General features: G+C 38.1%; 1 protein-coding gene across 6 annotated transcripts in view; it reads left to right on the top strand.

The window, feature by feature from the left end:
• The window catches only part of TRMT11 (tRNA methyltransferase 11 homolog), an 86,742-nt gene that overhangs the window by 4,285 nt on the left and 59,890 nt on the right, over positions 1–22,567 (top strand). For 5 of the 6 annotated variants that reach the window (XR_005217958.1, XR_005217959.1, XM_037843715.1 and 2 more), the window contains exons 2-3: positions 16,725–16,790; positions 17,857–17,930. Coding sequence is in view for 4 of the 6 variants with exons in the window: in XM_037843715.1 (XP_037699643.1) it covers positions 16,725–16,790; positions 17,857–17,930 (140 nt within the window). In the remaining 2 variants the exon portion in view is untranslated. The remainder of the gene's footprint in view (positions 1–16,724; positions 16,791–17,856; positions 17,931–22,567) is intronic. The other variant, XM_037843716.1, reaches the window with a different exon arrangement.

Raw genomic sequence — 22,567 nt, 5'->3', positions numbered from 1 at the left:
GGTCAGGGTATGCTGGAGTTCTGTGTATGGGGTTTGTATTTTTTTTTTTTTTTTTCATTTTTATTGAGATTGTTCAGATACCATACAATTATCCAAAGATCCAAAGTGTACAATCACTTGCCCCTGGGTACCCTCATACAGCTGTGCATCCATCACACTTAATTTTTGTTCAATTTTTAGAAACTTTTCATTACTCCAGACAAGAAATAAAGTGAAAGATGAAAAAAGAAAAAAAGAAAAGGAAACTCTAATCCTTCCCTATCCCTAACCAACCCCCCTCAATTGTTGACTCCTAGTATTGATATAGTACGTTTGTTACTGTTTATGAAAAAATGTTGAAATACTACTAACTGTAGTATATAGTTTGTAATAGGTATATAGTTCTTTCCTATATGCCCCTCTATTATTAACTTCTAATTGTATCATCATACATTTGTTCTGGTTCATGAAGTGATTTCTAGTATTTGTACAGTTGATCATGGACATTGCCCACCATAGGATTCAGTTTTATACATTTCCATCTTTTGACCTCCAACTTTCCTTCGGGTGACATATATGACTCTGAGCTTCCCCTTTCCACCTCATTCACACACCATTCGGCACTGTTAGTTATTCTCATGTCTTGTTACCAACACCCCTGTTCATTTCCAAACATTTAAGTTCATCCTAATTGAACATTCTGCTCATACTAAGCAACCACTCCCCATTCTTAAGCCTCGTCCTATATCCTGGTACCTTATATTTCATGTCTATGAGTTTACATATTGTAATAAGTTCCTATCAGTGAGACCCTGCAATAATTGTCCTAATGTGTCTGGCTTATTTCACTCAGTATATTGCCCTCGAGGTTTTGTCATCAACCCATTTTTTTTAATATGGTTTTGTTCACTCACCATACATTCCATCCCAAGTAAATAATTGATGGTTTTCTGCATGGTCATACATTTATGTGTTCACCACTTTCTATATAAGAGCATCTACATTACTTCCACAAGGCAGGAGGGAGAGTCAAAGAAGGTAGAGAGGCAAAAGAAAGAGGAAAAAAAAAAATGACAGGAAGCAGCAAAAGGAAAAATAACCTTAAATCAAAGTAGAATAAAGAATCAGACAGTACCACCAATGTCAAGTGTCTAACATGCCTCTCCTATCCCCTCCTCTTATCTGCATTCACCTTGGTTTATCACCTTTGTTACATTAAAGGAAGCATAATACAATGATTCTATTAGTTACAGTCTCTAGTTTATGCTGATTGCATCCCTCCCCCAATGCCTCCCCATTTTTAACACCTTGCAAGGTTGACATTTGCTTGTTCTCCCTCGTAAAAGAACATATTTGTGCATTTTATCACAATTGTTGAACACTCTAGATTTCACCAAGTTACACAGTCCCAGTCATTATCTTTCCTCCTTTCTTGTGGTGTCTCACATGCTCCCCATCTTCCTTTCTCAACTGTATTCATAGTTACCTTTGTTCAGTGTACTTACATTGTTGTGCTGCCATCTCCCAAAATTGTGTTCCAAACCACACACTCCTGTCTTCTATCACCCTGTAGTGCTCCCTTTAGTATTTCCTGTCGGGCAGGTGTCTTGTTCACAAAGTCTCTCATTGTCTGTTTGTCAGAAAATATTTTGAGCTCTCCCTCATATTTGGAGGACAGCTTTGCTGGATACAGGATTCTTGGTTGGTGGTTTTTCTCTTTCAGTATCTTAAATATATCACACCACTTCCTTCTTGCCTCCATGGTTTCTGCTGAGAGATCCACACGTAGTCTTATTAAGCTTCCTTTGTATGTAATGGATTGCTTTTCTCTTGCTGCTTTCAGGATTCTCTCTTTGTCTTTGACATTTGACAATCTGATTATTAAGTGTCTTGGCGTAGGCCCATTCATATCTCTTCTGTTTGGAGTACGCTGCGCTTCTTGGATCTGTAATTTTATGTCTTTCATAAGAGATGGGAAATTTTCATTAATTATTTCCTCTATTATTGCTTCTGCCCCCTTTCCCTTCTCTTCTCCTTCTGGGACACCAATGATACGTACATTATTGTACTTTGTTTCATCCTTGAGTTCCCAGAGACGTTGCTCATATTTTTTCATTCTTTTCTCCATCTGCTCCTTTGCGTGTAGGCTTTCAGGTGTTTTGTTCTCCAGTTCCTGAGTGTTTTCTTCTGCCTCTTGAGATCTGCTGTTGTATGTTTCCATTGTGTCTTTCATCTCTTGTGTTGTGCCTTTCATTTCCATAGATTCTACTAGTAGGTTTTTTGAACTTTTGATTTCTGCCATATACATGTCCAGTGCTTCCTTTACAGCCTCTATCTCTTTTGCAATATCTTCTCTAAACTTTTTGAATTGATTTAGCATTAGTTGTTTAAATTCCTGTATCTCAGTTGAAGTGTACGTTTGTTCCTTTGACTGGGCCATAACTTTGTTTTTCTTAGTGTAGGTTGTAATTTTCTGTTGTCTAGGCATGGTTTCCTTGGTTATCCAAATCAGGTTTTCCCAGACCAGATCAGGCTCAGGTCCCAGAGGGAAGAAATATTTAGTATCTGGTTTCCCTCCGGGTGTGTCTTAGAAAATTGCTCCACCCTTTGATGCCTCAGGTCACTGTGCTTTTCTGCCCAGCATGTGATGCCTGTTAGCCTGTAATTCTTGACTGGTGTGAGGAGGTATGGCCATGTTCCCCCAGGCTCTGGGGTCTGGTTCTGAATGGAAAGGGCCCCACCCCTTTCCTCCTAGAGAAGACAGACCCCTCAGGTGGAGGTCATTAGCATTTCAGTGGTCTCGCTCTCTGCTTGTGCTGTCTCCACCTTTCCCAGAGTCACAGCCCTGGAAACTGAAAATGACTGGGGCTTTCTGCACTGAGCCGAAAACAGAAACAGATAGTCCCCTTCAGACCCAGTCAAGGCGACCCTCCGGCTCTCCCAGGTCAGTCGTCACCCAAAGCCTCTGTCTGTTTTTTGGGGATGCGTACCTGTAGTGAGCAGTTCACACTCGCTACTTAAAACCCCAGTTGGAGCTCAGCTGAGCTGTATTTGCTTGCTGGGAGAGAGCTTCTCTCTGGCACCACGCGGCTCCGCAGCTCGGGCTATGGGGGAGGGGGCCTCCCGACCTGGTTCCACAGGTTTTACTTACAGATTTTATGCTGTGTTCTTGGGCATTCCTCCCAATTCAGGTTGGTGTATGATGAGTGGATGGTCTCGTTTGTCCCCCCGCAGTTATTCTGGATTATTTACTAGTTGTTTCTGGTTTTTTGTAGTTGTTCCAGGGGGACTGCTTAGCTTCCACTCCTCTCTATGCCGCCATCTTGCCCCTCTCCCATCCCACAGGTTTTGATATATTGTGTTCTCATTTTCGTTTGTCTCTAGAATCTAATTTACCAATTTCTGTTGCAATTTCTTCTTTGACCCACTGGTTGTTTAAGAATGTATTGTTTAACCTCCATATATTTGTGAAAGATCTGGTTCTTTGGTGGCTGTTCATTTCTAGTTGCATTCCATTGTGGTCAGAGAATGTACTTTAAATAATTTCAGTCTTTTTAAATTTATTAAGACTTGTTTTGTGCCCCAGCATATGATCTATCCTGGAGAACGTTCCATGGGCATTAGAGAAGAATGTGTATCCTGGTACTCTGGGATGTTATAAGCTATAAATGTCTATTAAGTCTAATTCATTTATCATAATGTTTAGGTTCTCAATTTCCTTATTGGTCCTCTGTCTAGTTCTATCTATAGAAGAGAGTGGTGTATGGAAGTCTCCCACTATTGTTGTAGATGTGCCTATTGCTCCCTTCAGTTTAGCCAATGTTTGTCTCATGTATTTTGGAGCTCCTTGATTGGGTGCATAAACATTTATAATTGTTATTTTTTTCTTGGTGAGTTGTCCCTTTTATTAATATATAGTGTCTTTCTTTATCTCTTATGACATCTTTGCATTTAAAATTTATTTTGTCCAATATTAGTATAGCTACCCCAGCTTTCTTTTGATTGCAGTTTATGTGGTGTATTTTTTTCCATCCTTTCACTTTTAGTGTCTTTGTGTCACAGAGTCTAAGATGAGTCTCTTGTAAATAGCATATTGCTGGGTCATGTTTTTTAATCCATTCTACCAGTCTGTATGTTTTGATTGGAGAGTTTTATTCATTTACAGTCAAAGGTATTACTCTGAAGGAAGTTCTTGAACCAGCCATCTTATCATTTGGGATCTATTTTTTTTCCCTGTCTGTTTTTTTCCTTTAAGTTACCCTTACTAATAACTCTTCAGTTCTGTGCTCTTTTCCAGACCTCTCTATTCGTTCTTTCTTTCTCATTTGGTAGAGCTCCCTTTAGTATTTCTTGCAGGGCAGGTTTCTTGTTAACACATTTTCTCAGCGTTTGTTTGTCTGTGAAAATTTTAAACTCTCCCTCAATTTTACAGGAGAGCTTTGCTGGATAAAGAATTCTTGGCTGGCAATTTTTCTCTTTCAGAATCTGAAATATGTCACAGCACTGCCTTCTTGCCTTCATGGTGCCTGCTGAGTAGTCAGTACTTGGTCTTATGTTGTTTCCCTTGTATGTGGTGAATCGCTTCTCTCTTGCTGCTTTCAAGTCTCTCCTCTTCAGCATTTGACGATCTAGTCAGTATATGTCTTGGAGTAGGTTTATTTGGATTTATTCTTTTTGGAGTTCCTTGGGCATCTTTAATTTGGGTATTTATGTCATTTAGAAGGGTTGGGAAGTTTTCTTCAACAATTTCTTCGAATTCTCTTCCTAGCCCTTTACTTTTTTCTTCCCTTTCTGGAACACCAGTGATTCTTGTATTTGTGCACTTCATGTTGTCTAACATTTCCCTGAGATCCTTTTCAAATTTTTTATTTTTTTCACCATTCATTCTTTTGTGCTTTCACTTTCCATCACCCTAACTTCAAGGTCACTAATTCATTCCTCTGCTTCTTCAAATCTGGTGTTATGTGTCTCAAGAATATTTTTAATTTGATCAACAGTATCTTTTATTTCCATAAGATTTGCTGTTTTTAAATTTACTCTTGCAAATTCTTCTTTATGCTCTTCTAGGATTTTCTTCATGTCCTTTATGTCCTGAGCCGTAATATTGATATTTGTATGTACTTCTTTGATTAATTGCTTCAAATTTTGTGTGTCTTCTGGCTTTTTAATTTGTTCGTTTGACTTATCCATATCTGTTATATCCTTCAAATGCTTTGTAATTTTCTGCTGGCTTCGGGGCATTTGCTTGTCTTGATAGGGTTATTTTGGGAAGTGTAGACTTAATTGAGTATTTATTTATAATTTGGTTTGTTGGAGTGCAATTTCCCAGTTCTACCAGCAGGTGGTGCTCTTGAGACACAGATTGCTGGAGTCCAGTTTCCCTAACCTACCAGCAGGTGGCGCTCTCAAGTAGGTCTTCCCCAAACGTCTGCTGTGTGGTGGGCGGAGCCCAAACCGGGTGGGGAACCAATCGGTGCACCAGATCTCCCTGTGCTCTGGGGAATCCCAGTCCTGGGGCTGCAGCGCAGGCTCTGAGCAGGTAGGCAGGGGGCCTGATCAAGGGCACCTGGCAGGTGGGACGTGGGCCCTGCCTGCTGGTTCTCTGCCTGCCTTGCACCAGTGAGTCTCTGGGGTGTGGGAGGGGCTCCTGATCACTGGTAATGGCGCCTCTCCCTTCCCTGCTTCTCACCATTGCACCCTCTGGGACTTCCTTGAGGGGGAGAGCAGTTGCAGCCTGCTGGGTTCCCTCACAGGAGCTCCCCACTGTCTGTCTGTGGAGGATCACCCTACAGCAAACTGTCAAGGTAGGTGGATGGTTGTGGAGAACTGCTGCTCACTCCCTTGCCTGGTGGTGATTTTGCTGCTGCTGGCCTGGGGGTGAGTGCAGTTCGGATGGGTAACACATTCACCATGTCCCTCCAGCTGTTGTCTCTCCTCTTTTTCTGTTGGATGTCCCCTCTAAGTACTGTGGGGGACCCTCTGTGGCCGGTCACACCCTGGAACCACTGTCCCTGGTGTCCTTCAGTCCCTTTCTAGTTACTCTGATGGAAGAGATGCCTGTCTGCCTCACCTACTCCACCATCTTCCTGGAAGGTCCTTCACCATGATGTTTTAATCCAATCTTGTGGGGTAGAACCTTTTGATTGAATGTTTCCGTGGAGATGTGATCCACCCAACTATGGATGAGACCTTTTGATTAAATTATTTCCATGGAGGTGTGAACCCACCCATTTAAGTTGGGTCTTGATTAGTTCTCTGGAGTCCTCTAAGAGAGCTCATGGAGAGAAGGAGCTCAGAGAATCTGAGAGAGACATTTTGGAGAGAAATGAAGATATATAATCCAGTTTGCCCCCAGGAGAAGCTAAGAACCAACACAGACACTGATGCTTGGAGACGCTGGGAGATGCAGACAGAAGGATGTTTATGAGATGCTAAGCTAAGAGATAAAACCCAGAGTTTGCCCCAGACGCTTAGAGAGAAATGCCCTGGGAGAACAAGCAAGGATGCACAGAGTCTGAGAGACAGAAGCCCAGAGACATTTTGGAGAGAGCCATTTTGAAATGCAACCTGAGAGCACAGGACCAGGAGACACCAGCCACGTGCCTTCTCAGTTGACAGAGGTGTTCTGAATGCCATCTGCTGTTCTACAGTGAAGATATCCTCTGGTTGATGCCTTCGTTTGGACATTTTTATGGCCTTAGAACTGTGAATTTGTAACCTAATAAATCTGCTTTATAAAAGCCATTCCGTTTCTGGCATTTTGCATAATGGCAGCTTTAGCAAACTGGAACACAGATTAATATTCCAAAAGCTCAGTTCTGTTTATGCCTTTGAGGTCTCAAAGATATAACGCCTTAGTCTGACATTCAAGGCCTGTCAGTGCACCTTTCTCTGCTCTGTTCTCTGACTTTGCCTGTGCCCTCAGTACAGCCAAAGCTGACTCCCCATCACACCTCAAATATCCCCTCTCTTGTCCTACTTTGGTTTTTGCTCCCTGTGTTTCCTTTTGTCATGTTTGGGTCTTTCCTCTCCTGCTCTTCAATCTATTCATTTTATATAAATTCATTGTATAGATTCATGTATAGAATATTCATTTAGATTTACCCACATATTCGTTTATTTTGAGTTTATAGTTTTTACTTGATTCTTTTTCAAATTGGCAATTTCATTTTTTTAAAGATTTTTTTTAAAAAATTCGGTTTTATTGAGATTTATTCACGTATCATACAGTCATCTGTGGTGTACAATCAGCTGTTCACAGTACCATCATATAGTTGTGCATTCATCACCCCAATCTATCTTTTGAACATTTTCCTTATACCAGAAAAAGTAAAAATAAGAATAAAAAGTAAAAGTTAAAAAAGAACACCCAAATCATCCCCCCTCCCACCCTATTTTTCATTTAGTTTTTCTCCCCAGTTTTCTACTCATCCATCCATACACTGGATAAATGAGTGTGATCCGCAAGACTTTCACAATCACACTGTCACCCCTTGTAAGCTACATTGCTATACAATTGTCTTCAAGATTCAAGGCTACTGGGTTCCAGTTTGATAGTTTCAGGTATTTACTTCTAGTTATTCCAGTGCATTAAAACCTAAAAATGGTTACCTATATAGTGCATAGGAATGCCCACTGGAGTGACCTCTCAGCTCCATTTGGGTTCTCTCAGCCACTGAAACTTCATTTTGTTTCATTTTGCATCCCCCATTTGGTCAAGAAGATGTTCTCAATCCCATGATGTCGGGTCCAGATTCATCCTCCAGAGTCATATACTGTGTCAGATCCCACGTAGTGGGGAGGGCAGTGAGTACATTTGCTGAGGTGGCTTAGCTAGAGAGAGAGCAACATCTGAGCAACAAAGAGGCACTCAGGGGGAGACTCTTAGGCACAATTATAAGCAAGTTTAGCCTCTCCTGGCAGTTTCCTTTTTTTTTGTAGTTTTCATCGTGACATAATTCTTAATTTTGTCTTTTATCCTCTTCAGTGTAAAAATCCTAGTTATGTTAGAGTATGTGACTGGTCACTCCAATAAAAGCAGCCCTGTGGGTCTGTTTCTATTGTTTATTGTTTCCGTTGGTTCTTTTTCACTTGTGTACCTGGTTATTTTTTAAATATGTGTCAGATGTTGTATTTGGAAATTTGTTGGAAGAAATATTTGAGGCCCTGGATGACATAAGTCCTCTTGAACAACATAGGAGCATAGAGGAGCGTTAGCAATCTGGGATCACTTTAACTCATTCTCAAGCACTGAGAAAATACGAAGCTGAGTTGCAGGTCCTAAGACGACCTTTTTGTTCTGATTCACACATACTCCCAGGGGGTTGCCCTTTGGGATCCCAGCCCAAACCAGTGGTTTAAAAAGTCCCCTGGACTCCCCCTGGGTGGCCCTGGACTCTAACTTTTGTCCCTCAAGAGCCCTGAAGTTGTCAGAAGGGCTAGTCACCCTCACAGCTGCTTCAGGAATGGCAATACCTGAGGGGAAAAGTCCACTTTGGGACTTCTGTTTTCCTAAATCTCAGCTTGGTAATCCTCTCTTTGCCATTAGATGGATGTGGAGCTTTCCTGGTTCTTTTCAGCAGGAGGCTCCATTGGAATTACCTAGTTTGCCATCACTAGAAGTGGAAGTTCTCTTCCGTCTATTCAGGGCTGAAGTCAGTTTCTTCCATGAAGTCTTCATGAAGCAGTCTTTCCTTCCCTGTACTCTTTTGCTATTTGGCTCTAGGAGCACTTAACTTTTTTACGCCACACATTTCCGTCATTAGGCTGAATGTGTTTTATTAGACCTTAAGCTCCTAGAGGATAAATACATCTTTATCTTTACACAGCTTCAGTGCCTTGCACACATTAGTTGCTCAATAATTGTTGATGTTCTGGTTTGCAAAGGCGGCTGGAATGCAATAGACCATAAATGGGTTAGCTTTTAAGAATGGGGATTTATTAAGTCATAAGTTACATTTCTAAGGCTGTGAGAATGTCCAAATTAAGGCATCAACAAGAGGATACCTTCTTGGAGGAAAGGCTGCTGATATCCAAGGTTCCTCTGTCATATGGGAAGGCACATGGCAACATCTGCTGGTCCTTCTTCCCTGGGGTTCTGGTTTCAGAATGGCTTTTTCTAAAATGTCTCTGGGCTTCTGTCTCTCTTATCTTCTCCCATGGGTCCTTCTTGCTTCTCCCAGGGTGTTTTTCTTTCTCAGTGTCTCTGAGCTGTCTTTAAAACTTCTCTGCCTTTTATCCTCTCATAGAGGGCTCCAGCAAAGGAATGAAGACCCACCTTGAATGGGCAGGGTTGCATCTCCATGGAAACAGCCTAACCAAAGGTCTCACCCACAATAGGTCTACCCCCACAAGAAATGATTAAAAGAACATAGGCTTTTCTGGTGTACATAATAGATTCAAACCAGCGCAGTTGAATTGTATGAAATAGGATCCCTTCTGGGGAAGGCAGTTGGAAGGACGGTCTACACTTCTGGGCCATCTGCTGCATTAGAACTGGTAGGCAAGGAAGTTGTAAGAGTAGCTGCCTTTATGATTTAAAAGGAGAGATTGGGAATGTTTGGTCCATTTTTACATCTGATAAGCAGGGCCAGTTTTAGTTGGCAGCTACCTTAATATATGAAAAGTAAAAGTTCAGACACCTGAATTTTCCAAATCAACCTAAATAGGTGAAAAAGTATGTGGCTAAAATAAATGAAAAGCTCATGGGAGTTAATGTATCAGTCATGCCCCAGATCATGCTACATTTTTGTATCTAATGTCCAGTGTAAATTATTTTGTTTCTAATGTTTAAGTATTCTCAACTAGGAATTAAATTTGCCTCAGAGGAATGAAAATCCTATGGTTTTGCTTTTTCCAGGTAGATTGATGGGTTAGGTTAATACATATTTTGCTTTTAAATTTACAGCTTGGGTTATTGCATTTCCTCTCAGTTTTCAACGCTAAGTTTTGGGTAGTGGAGCTAATGCTCTGCCATGTTTTTGGCTACGTTTCTTAACAACATGTTTCGCCCTTTCTGGTTTGATGCATTCTTTATACAGATAGAAACAAGATAGGAATTTGTGGGGTTTTTTTTCCTTTCTGTCATCTATTAATATTACAGTATTCCCTTCCTAAGGGCTTTTTAGACTTTTTGATGTTATACTTAAAGAGAAATCTGCTTTCTTGAAATCTGTGGTACATTTCTCACTGTGCTTGACATTCATTGCCTGTGTATTATTAGTTCCAAGATGTTACACCCTTGTTGTCCCAGGATTCTGTCACTTTGACGTCCTCAGCCAGGTTTCCCTTGTTGATAAGAAGAAATTCAGTATACTAATCCTTTCCTTTTCTCTCCTTCCCAAGAGGTGAATTTCACACACAGGTAAAGAATTTATTAAATGCTTTTACTCAAATATTTCATATGGGCCAGTTTGTATAGCTGCCATTCTCTTGCCTGCGTTCTGGTCTTGTCCAGGCATCCTGTAGAATACCCTGAAACCTCGATTATTTCCCTTTTTCTCTCCTTTTAGGCTTTTGCATGTATTCTTCATTGTCCTAAACTTGCAGGTTTATGGATTTTCATAGAGAATATTTTTGTTTGACCTGCAGTTGTTCTGTTTTTATTTATTATATTTATTTGAACACAGTATATGCTTCCATTATATTATACTGTGTTTTTTAAGGTTGTCAAAGTTATCTTGATAATACCATGATAAAGTTTCTATCCTTGTGTCAAAATTTAATTTTACATTTAATTTAAATTTAATTACATTTAACTTAATGTAAATTTAAGTAATATTTAAGTTATCCTCTTTATTCTCTTATTAAAATATATTTGAGACCCTCTGACTTCTTCCTGATCTTTTTATTGCCTTTTTCCTCAGTCACAGGAGTGGAATTAGCCTCCAACTTTTGAAAAGAGGAGAATCAAAGAATTTGTGGACATATTTTAAAACCCCTTCTCCCTCAAAATCGTCAAGTTTCTATCTTAATTCCAAAGTCACGGCACATTTCTTCTCGGGATTCTTTTGGTGATATAACTAATTTTCATGGCCCAAATTGAAGGTGGATAGAAGAGGGAGGGATGGAGTGCTGGAGGCTCTGATGAGAGTACATGATAATGGCAGCCACGTCATAACTAACCAGTTCATGTTCCTGCAAAAGCTCTGTGACAGTGGTTCTCAGAGTGTCCCCAAACTAGCAGCTCAGTGTCTCCTGGGAAGTTGTCAGAGTTGCACGTTCTTGGGCCCCATTTAGACCTAGTGAATCTGAAACTCTGAGGGTGGGGCCCAGCAACCTACGTTTTACCAAGGCCTCTGGGTGATTCGGGTGCATTCTGAAGTTTGAGGACCTCTGCCTTACAGTGTGTCTTCTAGTGTTCTTGGCACTTATCCAATTCACTTTGCAGCTACTTAGAATCTCTGGAGGTGGGACCCCTGAAAACTGCCTTTTTAACTAGTTCATCAGGAGATTGTTAGTACACTTTGGAGTTTGAGTACCACTACTCTAGCGGGTAATCTCAAACTGCGACTACTTTTCTCATCTGTCAGGATTTAGTAATGTTATTTTTTTGCACCTCCTATTGTCTGGGATATCTTAATGTTTTAAGAACAAATGTTTATGGCAGTTGTTCTCACAGTTTTTGGTCTCAGGAACCCTTTACGATCTTAAAAGTTGTTGAATACCTCAATACCTATTGATATTTACAGTGTAGGAAATTAAAACAGTGGAATTTGAAAAATACTAACTTGTCTAACAATAACAATAGTAAACCCATTACATGTTAACATAAATAATATTTTTAATTAAAAATAATTGTTTTCCAAAACAAAAATATTTAGTGAGAGAAGTATTGTTTTACTTTTTTGCAAATCTGTTTTAATGTCTGGCTTAAGGAAAGATAGCTAGCTTCTTCAGTCTGTTACAATATATTGTTTTAGTTAAACTATGTGAAGAAAATCTGGCCTCACACAGACATGTAGTTGGAAAGGGGAAACTATCTTAATAGTTTTTCAGATAACTGGGAATAGTCTTTGATACTACACCAAAATTAACCAGGAGTAGTGTTGTAAATGCTAACTGCAATGTGGAATCTGAAACTTTGTCAGTGAAATTTTCATATGCTCTTGCATTGAAACCAATTGATCTTGTCTTGCACTCTGAATGGATCTTTTACCCACACATGATTCAGTAACATCATGCATTGGTTATTTGGAAAATACTGGTTCACTGAGTTATGTGGGTATTCCAAATGCTGGCACATTTCATTATATGTTATTTTATTGTATTTTATTTTATTATTATTATTTTTTTAATCTTCATTTTATTGAGATATATTCACATTCCACGCAGTCATAAAAAACAAATCGTACATTCGATTGTTCACAGTACCATTACATAGTTGTACATTCATCACCTAAATCAATCCGTGACACCTTCATTAGCACACACACAAAAATAACAAGAATAATAATTAAAGTGAAAAAGAGCAATTGAAGTAAAAAAGAACACTGGGTACCTTTGTCTGTTTGTTTGTTTCCTTCCCCTGTTTTTCTACTCATCCATCCATAAACTAGACAAAGTGGAGTGTGGTCCTTATGGCTTTCCCAAACCCATTGTCACCCCTCATAAGCTACATTTTTATACAATTGTCTTCGAGATTCATGGGTTCTGGGTTGTATTTTGATAGTTTCAGGTATCCACCACCAGCTACCCCAATTCTTTAGAACCTAAAAAGGGTTGTCTAAATTGTGCGTAAGAGTGCCCACCAGAGTGATCTCTCGGCTCGTTTTGGAATCTCTCTGCCACTGAAGCTTATTTCATTTCCTTTCACATTGCTCTTTTGGTCAAGAAGATGTTCTCCGTCCCACGATGCCAGGTCTACATTCCTCCCCGAGAGTCATATTCCACGTTGCCAGGGAGATTCACTCCCCTGGGTGTCTGATCCCACGTAGCGGGGAGGGCAGTGATTTCACCTTTCAAGGTGGCTTAGCTAGAGAGAGAGGGCCACATCTGAGCAACAAAGAGGCATTCGGGAGGAGGCTCTTAGGCACAATTATAGGGAGGCCTAGCCTCTCCTTTACAGCAATCATCTTCCCAAGGGTAAAACCTATGGTAGAGGGCTCAACCCATCAAACCACCAGTCCCCTATGTCTGTGGTCATGTTAGCAACCATCGAGGTGGGGTAGGCCAATACCCCTGCATTCTCCACAGGCTCCTCAAGGGGGCACTACATATTTTTTTCCTTTTTTTCCTTTTTTTTTTTTTTTTTTAAATTTTCCTTCTTTTTTAAGTCAACTGTATGAAAAAAAAAACAACACATACAATAAAAGAACATTTCAAAGAGACCATAACAAGGGAGTAAGAAAAAGACAACTAACCCTAAGATAACTGCTTTACTTCCAGCCTGTTCCTACTTTACCCCAAGAAAGTTACCTAATATAGCAACATTTCTGTGAACTTGTTCCTACTATATCCATCAGAAATTAACAGACCATAGTCATTCCTGGGCATCCCCAGAATGTTAAATAGCTTATCTGTTCTTGGATTATTGTTCCCCCTTCCTTAATTGCTCACTATTGCTAGTTCCCCTACATTCTACATTATAAACCATTTGTTTTACATTTTTCAAAGTTCACATTAGTGGTAGCATATAATGTTTCTCTTTTTGTGCCTGGCTTATTTCGCTCAGCATTATGTCTTCAAAGTTCATCCATGCTGTCATATGTTTCACGAGATCGTTCCTTCTTACTGCCGTGTAGTATTCCATCGTGTGTATATATCACATTTTATTTATCCACTCATCTGTTGAAAGACATTTGGGTTGTTTCCATCTCTTGGCAATTGTGAATAATGCTGCTATGAACATTGGCGTGCAGATATCTGTTCGTGTCACTGCTTACCGATCTTCCGGGTATATACTGAGAGTGCAATCGCTGGATCGAATGGTAACTCTATATCTAGTTTTCTAAGGAACTGCCAGACTGACTTCCAGAGTGGCTGAACCATTATACAGTCCCACCAACAATGAATAAGAGTTCCAATTTCTCCACATCCTCTCCAGCATTTGTAGTTTCCTGTTTGTTTAATGGCAGCCACTCTAATCGGTGTTAGATGGTATCTCATTGTGGTCTTAATTTGCATCTCTCTAATAGGTAGTGAAGCTGAACATTTTTTCATGTGTTTCTTGGCCATTTGTATTTCCTCTTCACAGAACTGTCTTTTCATATCTTTTGCCCATTTTATAATTGGGCTGTCTGTACTATTGTCATTGAGTTGTAGGATTTCTTTATATATGCAAGATATCAGTCTTTTGTCAGATACATGGTTTCCAAAAATTTTTTTCCCATTGAGTTGGCTGCCTCTTTACCTTTTTGAGAAATTCCTTTGAGGTGCAGAAACTTCTAAGCTTGAGGAGTTCCCATTTATCTATTTTTTCTTTTGTTGCTTGTGCTTTGGGTGTAAAGTCTAGGAAGTGGCCGCCTAATACAAGGTCTTGAAGATGTTTTCCTACATTATCTTCTGGGAGTTTTATGGTACTTTCTTTTATATTGAGATCTTTGGTCCATTTTGAGTTAATTTTTGTGTAGGGTGTGAGATAGGGGTCCTCTTTCATTCTTTTGGATATGGATATCCAACTCTCCCAGCCCCATTTGTTGAAAAGACCATTATGACTCAGTTCAGTGACTTTGGGGGCCTTATCAAAGATCAGTTGGCCATAGATCTGAGAGTCTATCTCCAAATTCTCAATTCGATTCCATTGATCAATATGTCTATCTTTGTGCCAGTACCATGCTGTTTTGACAACTGTGGCTTTATAATACGCTTCAGAGTCAGGGAGTGTTATTTTAAAAATCATGTTTCTCACATTTGTGAATTGATCTCATTAGAAAAGTCTTTAAGTACTGAGAAGTTGTCAAGCTCATGGTGGTAAAATTCTTATTTTTGCTTGAAAGCTCAATTTTGTTATAGGCAATTTATACGTGTCAGTTGTTTTCCTTGAAGTGACAGGCTCTCTTTGGTCATTTGTAAGATGTCCCATGAAAATGGGAATAAACAGTTTGTCTGTCAGTCATTCTTTCAAGAAGAAGATGGTGTCCCGTGAAAAGTGTGTCTAGTTTTGCTTATAACTCACACGGTTGGTCTTTGCTTTTCTGTGCACAGCTGTTGTACTTGGGTAAGCAGGAGATGCCTTTCACATGCTTTATGTGTGCTTCTTTCACACAGAAGACGGGTACTCAAGGTCCAGATTTTATTTTGTCACATCTAAAAGGTTGAGATTTAATAAAATCAATTTTTATTTCTTTATCAAAAACATTCTTACATGCAACTGGCTTTTTTGTTTTTTCATATGAACACATGAGAATGAAGAATACAATGACTCAATGACTGTTGCTATAGTTTGTTGCCACTGTTTTGATTCGTGCTAAGACACCAGCACACTATCACTGTGAGTGTCAACAGGAAACCGACATGCAATGTACTGGTATTATTATGAAAATAGTTTTGACCTTGGGGATCTCCCAGGTCATCTTGAGAGCCACTGCTTTATGAGAAGAACTACACCCTTGTTTTGTTCAAATGTGAAGAGTTTATTTTTCTCTGTGTTACATCAGACGTTCTCATTAACTAGTATCACAGAGGTTCAATCTTTTCTGACTCACTCAGTTTTTTAGTTCTGACTTTCTTAAAGTATTTTTTCCCTCCTTATTAGGAACTCTTAATCCTCTCTAATAAACTGAAAGGTAGAGAACTTTGCTACAAACCCTTTTAAACCTACTTTAACAAGGAGGATAGCTAGCTGCCATTTCTAGAACAGAAATTGCTGAGCACCTTACGCAGGGAGATCATTTATTCACTCCTTTCGCAGATATTTATTAAATGCCTGTTATGTTTCAGCCCCTGTTCTAAGTAAGACTGCAAGCCATCAAAATAGAGTCTCACAAATTTCTTTTGTAACCACTGTAGACATTCCTGAAAATTTTCTTAAGCCTGCTTGCCCTTGTTTTTGATGTCTATCAATTTATTAGCTCAGCGATTCTTGACTAAACACATTAGCACTGACTTTATTTATTTTGTTGTGGTAACATGTATTCATATAGATACATATACATATATACAACACAAAATTTCCCATCCCCAAGGTTCTTCATAGTAATGCCCCCAAATAATTTACTTGCTGCTTCTTGCTTTTCTAAGTAGTTCTATTCCATGAAGAATTTGAGAAATTGAATTGAATTAAGGCACCTGGGTTTCTGTCCCTTAGTGTTCCCTTGGATCTTTGCACACACTAATGACCCGATGTCCCCTCTCTTGTTAGGATAAATATGTTCTTAATGCTGAAAAATAGGAAAAACAACTTAATAAATTAAGTTTTTCCCTATGCAAAGTTACTGGTCAAAAGTTCCCCCTGCCTAATATGATATCTTCAAAATGTTTTACTTTTATTAATACCTATTGAGGGATTATTACTCCCCATCCTACACTTGCAGAATTTCCTGTGAATTCTGAGGGATGGAAGGAATCTGAAGATTGGTCAGCGTAAGCCGTTACCTGAGCTTCTGGATCTTTTCTAGAACATCCTCTCAGAATTCTGGTTTTTTTGGTGCAGAATGTAATATTTGTTGTGTAAATGATATAAAGCAAACATTTCTGGAGGAAAGCAATTTTGATGTGTTTTATTATAAATGTTTTGTTACTAAAAACTGAAATTGAATATGAGTGCAACATTAAAATGTGTTCACTTTATAATATTTTCAATATAGGAAATAAAGTCTTTGCTTTCACTTTTTGGAGGTCAGTTCGCCAACAGTCAGGAAACTTATGGAAAGGTAAGTTGAATTTGTATTTTTCGCTAGACCGTCTGTAGTATACTTGTAAATGGAAACTTGAGATTTGAAGAGAGCTGCAAATCTTAAATTTGTATGTTTGTGGTTACTTGTATATTTCTAGGAGTAACTGAATGAAAAGGATATTTTGGAAAAATTTGTAGTTTTTTAGAAACTAATTTAGATTAACTTCCATCATTCATTTATTTTATGAATTTATAACTTTTAATTCAGCAGTTGTATCATGATTTGCTTTTGTGTCCTTTCATTGAAAAAAGGGCTATCTTTTGTTGATGACATAGAATTAGAATTTATAATGTTAATATCTAAAACTCAGGCTTGTATTGGGAATCATTTCAAAATTTGACATTCGTATTATGTACACTTGTGAATTTATGAGCTTTGTATTTTGTATGTATGTTTAGGCAAGGGGTTATCTAGGTGGAGCTTAAAAACCCCTTGGTGTTGAGATGGGGATTGGGGAAACCTCCTTGATGCACCTGGAGCTTTTTTTTTCCTTAGATAAAATGATAAAATAATAGAAATGCAAGATAATTTAAAAATATACCCTATGGTTTTTCATCATAGTTATTCCAGAGGACTCCTCTCCCATCTCTGGTGGCTGCAACTACCTAGGAAAAGAAGGATCATTTAGAAATAAAGAAATACATTACTTAGAAGTTAAAAATATAATAGCTGTATTATAAGGAATGAATAGCAACAATAGAAAAAAATTAAGAGATTCTACCTTGGAGTACACTATGCGTTAATTATTTTAGTCAAGCTTTTATATAGAAGGACAAATGCAAAATTAACCTCACATTAAGTTGTTGATATTTTTATTTATAGGGTTAGGTATAAAAGTGTTTTTACACTGTACTATATTATTCATTTTAAAATAATTTACTATTTTACTATGCAGTGATTTTTATTTCAGTTAGAGCTAGAGCAGATATTTTTTATGTGTAAGTAGCAAATGTGAATCTCTCCTTATTGACGTCTTGAATAAATGCATATAAGGCTATATAACCACTTAGACGTAAGTTGTATATTGTTATTTTTCTTCCAGTCTCCATTTTGGATTCTTAGTATTCCCTCTGAAGATATTGCCAGAAACTTAATGAAACGGACAGTATGTGCCAAGTAAGAGAAACTTAAAATGTTCTGCATAAATGTGCACCATACTTCTCATAACTTCTCTGTCCTCTTGGCTATGTTGGCAGAAGGAGGAAGGGATTGGTGGAGGGGAAGCTCCATCTGGCTTGCAGTTACACACTTGACCACTGGATGGTGACAGGGAAATGCAGGAGAAAATCTCCTGGGGAAATGTAGAAATGTTTGTTTCAGAATAATTTTTTTTAAACTTCCATATTAAGTAGGACTGTAGTATGAGACATAAATACTATGTCATTAAATAGGATTGATGCTATACTTAATTATATCCAATGTACTGCAAGATCCAAAAATGTCTTTCTTATAGGTGATTAGTTGAATGATGAGCAATCAGATTGGTGAAGTTCAAGGTGACACAAGTAGGGACTGCCAGGAAGTACGTTTTATTGTTTTATTTGTTAGAAAAGGAGTTCTAATTATCATATCACGGTATGAATTAATGTGATGATACTGATCAGTGTTTATCCTACTTAGCTTTTATGATTGGCGTCTATTCTTTTTCTCATTTTCTTTCTTTCTTTGTTTTTTTCCACTGTTGGAAAATTTTTCTATCTTTAGATTTGCACATTAAATTTAATTTTCAACCAGCATGTCAAAAACTGACAGCTTATGGTATCCTTGAGTTGCTTTTTTTTCCTGAATATTTTGGCAGATTACTGAAAAACTTCTTTTTCTTAGAAATTATAATATTTAATAATGCAATGCAAATAAGATTATAGATCTCTAATTTTATTAACTTGGTTAACAGTACTTCATAGTGTGATATGTAATTGCCATATTATTGAATAGGCTACAACCCCATATTTAGGTAAATTCATCCTTTTGAAAATATCCTCACAGCTCCAAAACTAATCTTGTAACAGAAGCTTGTTGATGGGTCTTACTGATTAAATAAAAATAACTAGACAGCTGAAACATCACTAAAAAGCAAACTTTTTGAATAATTATTACTTTAGCATATTATAATTATGACTCTAAGAGGTGTTTGAATTCCAAAGATTTAGCTTAGTGGGTCAAAATAGCTCCTCAAGTACTAAGAAACTTGTAAACTTATTTCAAAGCTCATATCTTCTGATGCATATATTTGATTAATGATACAGGATGAAATTGCTGAAATACTTTTATAAGCATAGATTCAAAACTAACTTAAAGTCGAATTTGTGGTAGAATAGAGATTGAAGTTTCATTTTGTTTTCTTTATTTAATGTGAAGTACTTTGAGCAAAAAGTAAAGTGAATAATATAACAACTAGGCACCTACCTTGTTAGGTCTCAACATTTCAAGATGTTTGCCAGATTTTTTTTGATGTACACTATTGCAGAAACCATTGAAGGTCCCTGTGCACCCTTCCCAATCCATTTCCCTCCTTTCCTCAAAGGAAATTATAATATTTATAATTTAAAACATTATTGTCAAAAAGTTTCATTATTGCTGCTGTAATCAATGAAGTATTCTAGATCATTGTTGATTTTATATTAATAAGTTGATATCCATGCTTATTTATAGAGCATCCTTGGGAAATGTGGCATTGTGTGTAAGCCTTAGCTTTATAATCTCTAAAATAGGGATTGTAACAGGGCAATACATATGAAAACTATATACTCTAAAACTATTAATCATAAAAAGGTATTGTTATAAAGTTTCCAGTATTAACTGAAGCTTATGATGTTAAATATTGTCTTTTTTATTTTGACCATTTAAAATATAAATATACCAATGTGTTGCATAATTTCTTTCTGAAAAAGAAGATAAAGAGTATTATTTCATATTTCATTGATTCTAGGTTATCATTATGAGCATTAGTTGTTGTACTGTATTGTATAATAATTCATTAGGGATCATCATGATCTGTGGAACTGTTCGCTCTTTTCTTGAATGGCCTGGGATTCCTGTTTTTTTTTTTTTTTTTTTTTTTATTAAATTCAGTTTTATTGAAATATATTCACACACCATACAATCATCCATGATATACAATCCACTGTCCACAGTATGATAACATAGTTATGCTTTCATCACCACAATCTATCTCTGAACATTTTACTTACATCAGAAAGAACCAGAACAAGAATAAAAAATAAAAGTGAAAAAAGAACACCCAAATCATCTCCCCATCCCACCCCGTTTGTCCTTTAGTTTTTATCCCCATTCCTCCACTCATTCATACACTAGATAAAGGGGGTGTGATCCACAAGGTCTTCACAATCACACTGTCACCCCTTGTAATCTACATTATTATATAATTGTCTTCAGGAGTCCAGACTGCTGGGTTGGAGTTTGGTAGTTTCAGGTGTTTACTTCTAGCTATTCCAATACATTAAAGCCTAAGAGGTGTTATCTATATAACGCATAAGAATGTCCACCAGAGTGACCTCTTGACTCCATTTGGAATCTCTCAGCCACTGAAACTATTTTGTCTCATTTTGCATCCCCCTTTTGGTCAAGAAGATACTCTCAGTCCCACGATGCCAGGTCCACATTCATCCCCGGGAGTCATACTCTGCGTTGCCAGGGAGATTTACACCCCTGGGAGTTGGGTCCCATGTAGTGGGGAGGGCAGTGAGTTCACCTGTCAAGATGGCTCAGTTAGAGAGAGAGAGGGCCACATCTGAGCAACAAAGAGGTACTCAGGGGGAGACTCTTAGGCACCATTACATACAACTTTAGACTCTCCTTTGTGGTAATGAGCTTCATAAGGGCAAGTCCCATGCTCGAGGGCTCAGCACATCAAACCGCCAGTCCCAATGTTTGTGACAACATCAACACCAGTCCAGGTGAGGATGTCCAACGCATCCACACCTTCCCCCAGATCCTCGGGGCTGGGGAGGGGGAGGCTGTAAATATATTTTTTATTATCTGCCCAAATTACTCCGGGATGTGTCACTATTTCACTCCAGCCTATACTAACCTACTGTATCTCACTTCCTATTCAAAGTTCCATGCAGTTGTGGTGTTTGAACAAATCGACTGTAGAGTTGTACCGTTTAGAAAATTTAGATCCTGTACCAAATAGATATCTATTCCCTTGGTCTCTTATGAAAGTTGAAGTTTTAAAACACAATCAGTTTCAACCTTTACCCTTTGGCCTGGCTTGCTCTGGTCTTAACCAGACCTGCTTCATTCATATCGCTAATTGAAGTCTGGGCTCTTTTTCAGCTTTTTTTTTTTTTTTTTTTTTTGACAGTGGCTGTATGCACTAATACTGACATTCATATCTGTCGAGCTCTAGCTCTGAGTTTCAGGTGTCTCAGAGATATGCACTGTTCCAGAGACCAATCAGGTATACGCTAGGGGATCAGCATCTCAAAGTTTAGAGATAGGACTTACAATTCAGGGATAGAGTTAACTGCTGTAAGAGCTTACAATCTAGGGACTATTACAATTATTGTGTCCACATTAGGCTATGTTCTAAGATTCAATTCTGAGTTTACACATTGTAGTTAGTCCATATTGGTGAGGCATCATCCCGCTCACCATGTTTTCTCCAACACTTTTACTCCTATATATATATTTTCCTACAATTTTATAGAGTTATATTCACATACCATACATTTATCCACAGTGTACAATCAGTTGTTCATGGTATCATCATAAAGTTGTACATTTATCACCACAATCAGCACTTGAACATACTGATTACTACAAGAAAAATTGTTCTTTTTTTTTTTTTAGCAATAAGAAGAAATGATAAAAAGAAAAATAACATGTCATACAATACAATATACTACTAAGGACAGCAAATAACACCACTACCAAGAATCCCATATTACTCCCCTATATCCCCGTCTCATATACATTTAGCATTGGCATATTGCCTTTGTTACATTTAATGGAGGTATATTACAATGTTACTGTTGACCATAGACTCCAGTTTGCTTTGATTATGTTTTTTTCCTGAATACCATCCCTTTTTCAAATTTCTACATGGTTGACATTCATTTGCTTTCCCACATGCAAAAACATTTTTATATTTGAATATTTAGTAACTGTCATTGGCCACTCCAGTTTTTGCCACGTTATACAGTCCCAGTCTTTATCATCTATCTTTACCTCTGGTGTCATACATTCTCCTATCCCACCTCTTTGAGCTTTACTCAGACATCTTTGTTCAGTGGACTTACAATACCGTGCTACCATCACACAGTATTATGCTATCTATTTCTGGATCTATGCAATCAATCCTAAACATTCTGTAGTCCTTCAGCATCAAATGGCTGATCTCTGCCCTCTTACTATCTCCTGGTCGCCTGTGTTGTCAGCTTTTAACTCCCAAAGTTTGTTCATTAATGTCTGTTCATATTAGTGAGACCATACAGAATCTGTCCTTTTGTTTCTGGCTAACTTCACTCAACATAGTGTCCTCAAGGTTCATCCACATTATTACATGATCCATGTCTTTGTTCTGTCTTACAGCTGCATACTATTCCGTCATGTGTATATACCACAGTTTGTTTATCCACTCGTCCTCTGATGGACATTTGGGCTGTTTCCATCTCTTGGCAATTGTGAATAATGCTGCAATAAACATTGGTTTACATATGTCTGTTTGTGTCTCAAGTTTCAGTTCCTCTGAGTATATACCCAGCAATGGAATAGCTGGGTCATATGGC

The sequence above is a fragment of the Choloepus didactylus genome, chromosome 7 (assembly GCF_015220235.1).
Source record: "Choloepus didactylus isolate mChoDid1 chromosome 7, mChoDid1.pri, whole genome shotgun sequence".
Lineage (NCBI taxonomy): Eukaryota > Metazoa > Chordata > Mammalia > Pilosa > Megalonychidae > Choloepus > Choloepus didactylus.
The sequence above is the reverse complement of the archived record's forward strand: the minus strand, read 5'-3'. Positions and strand labels throughout refer to the sequence as shown.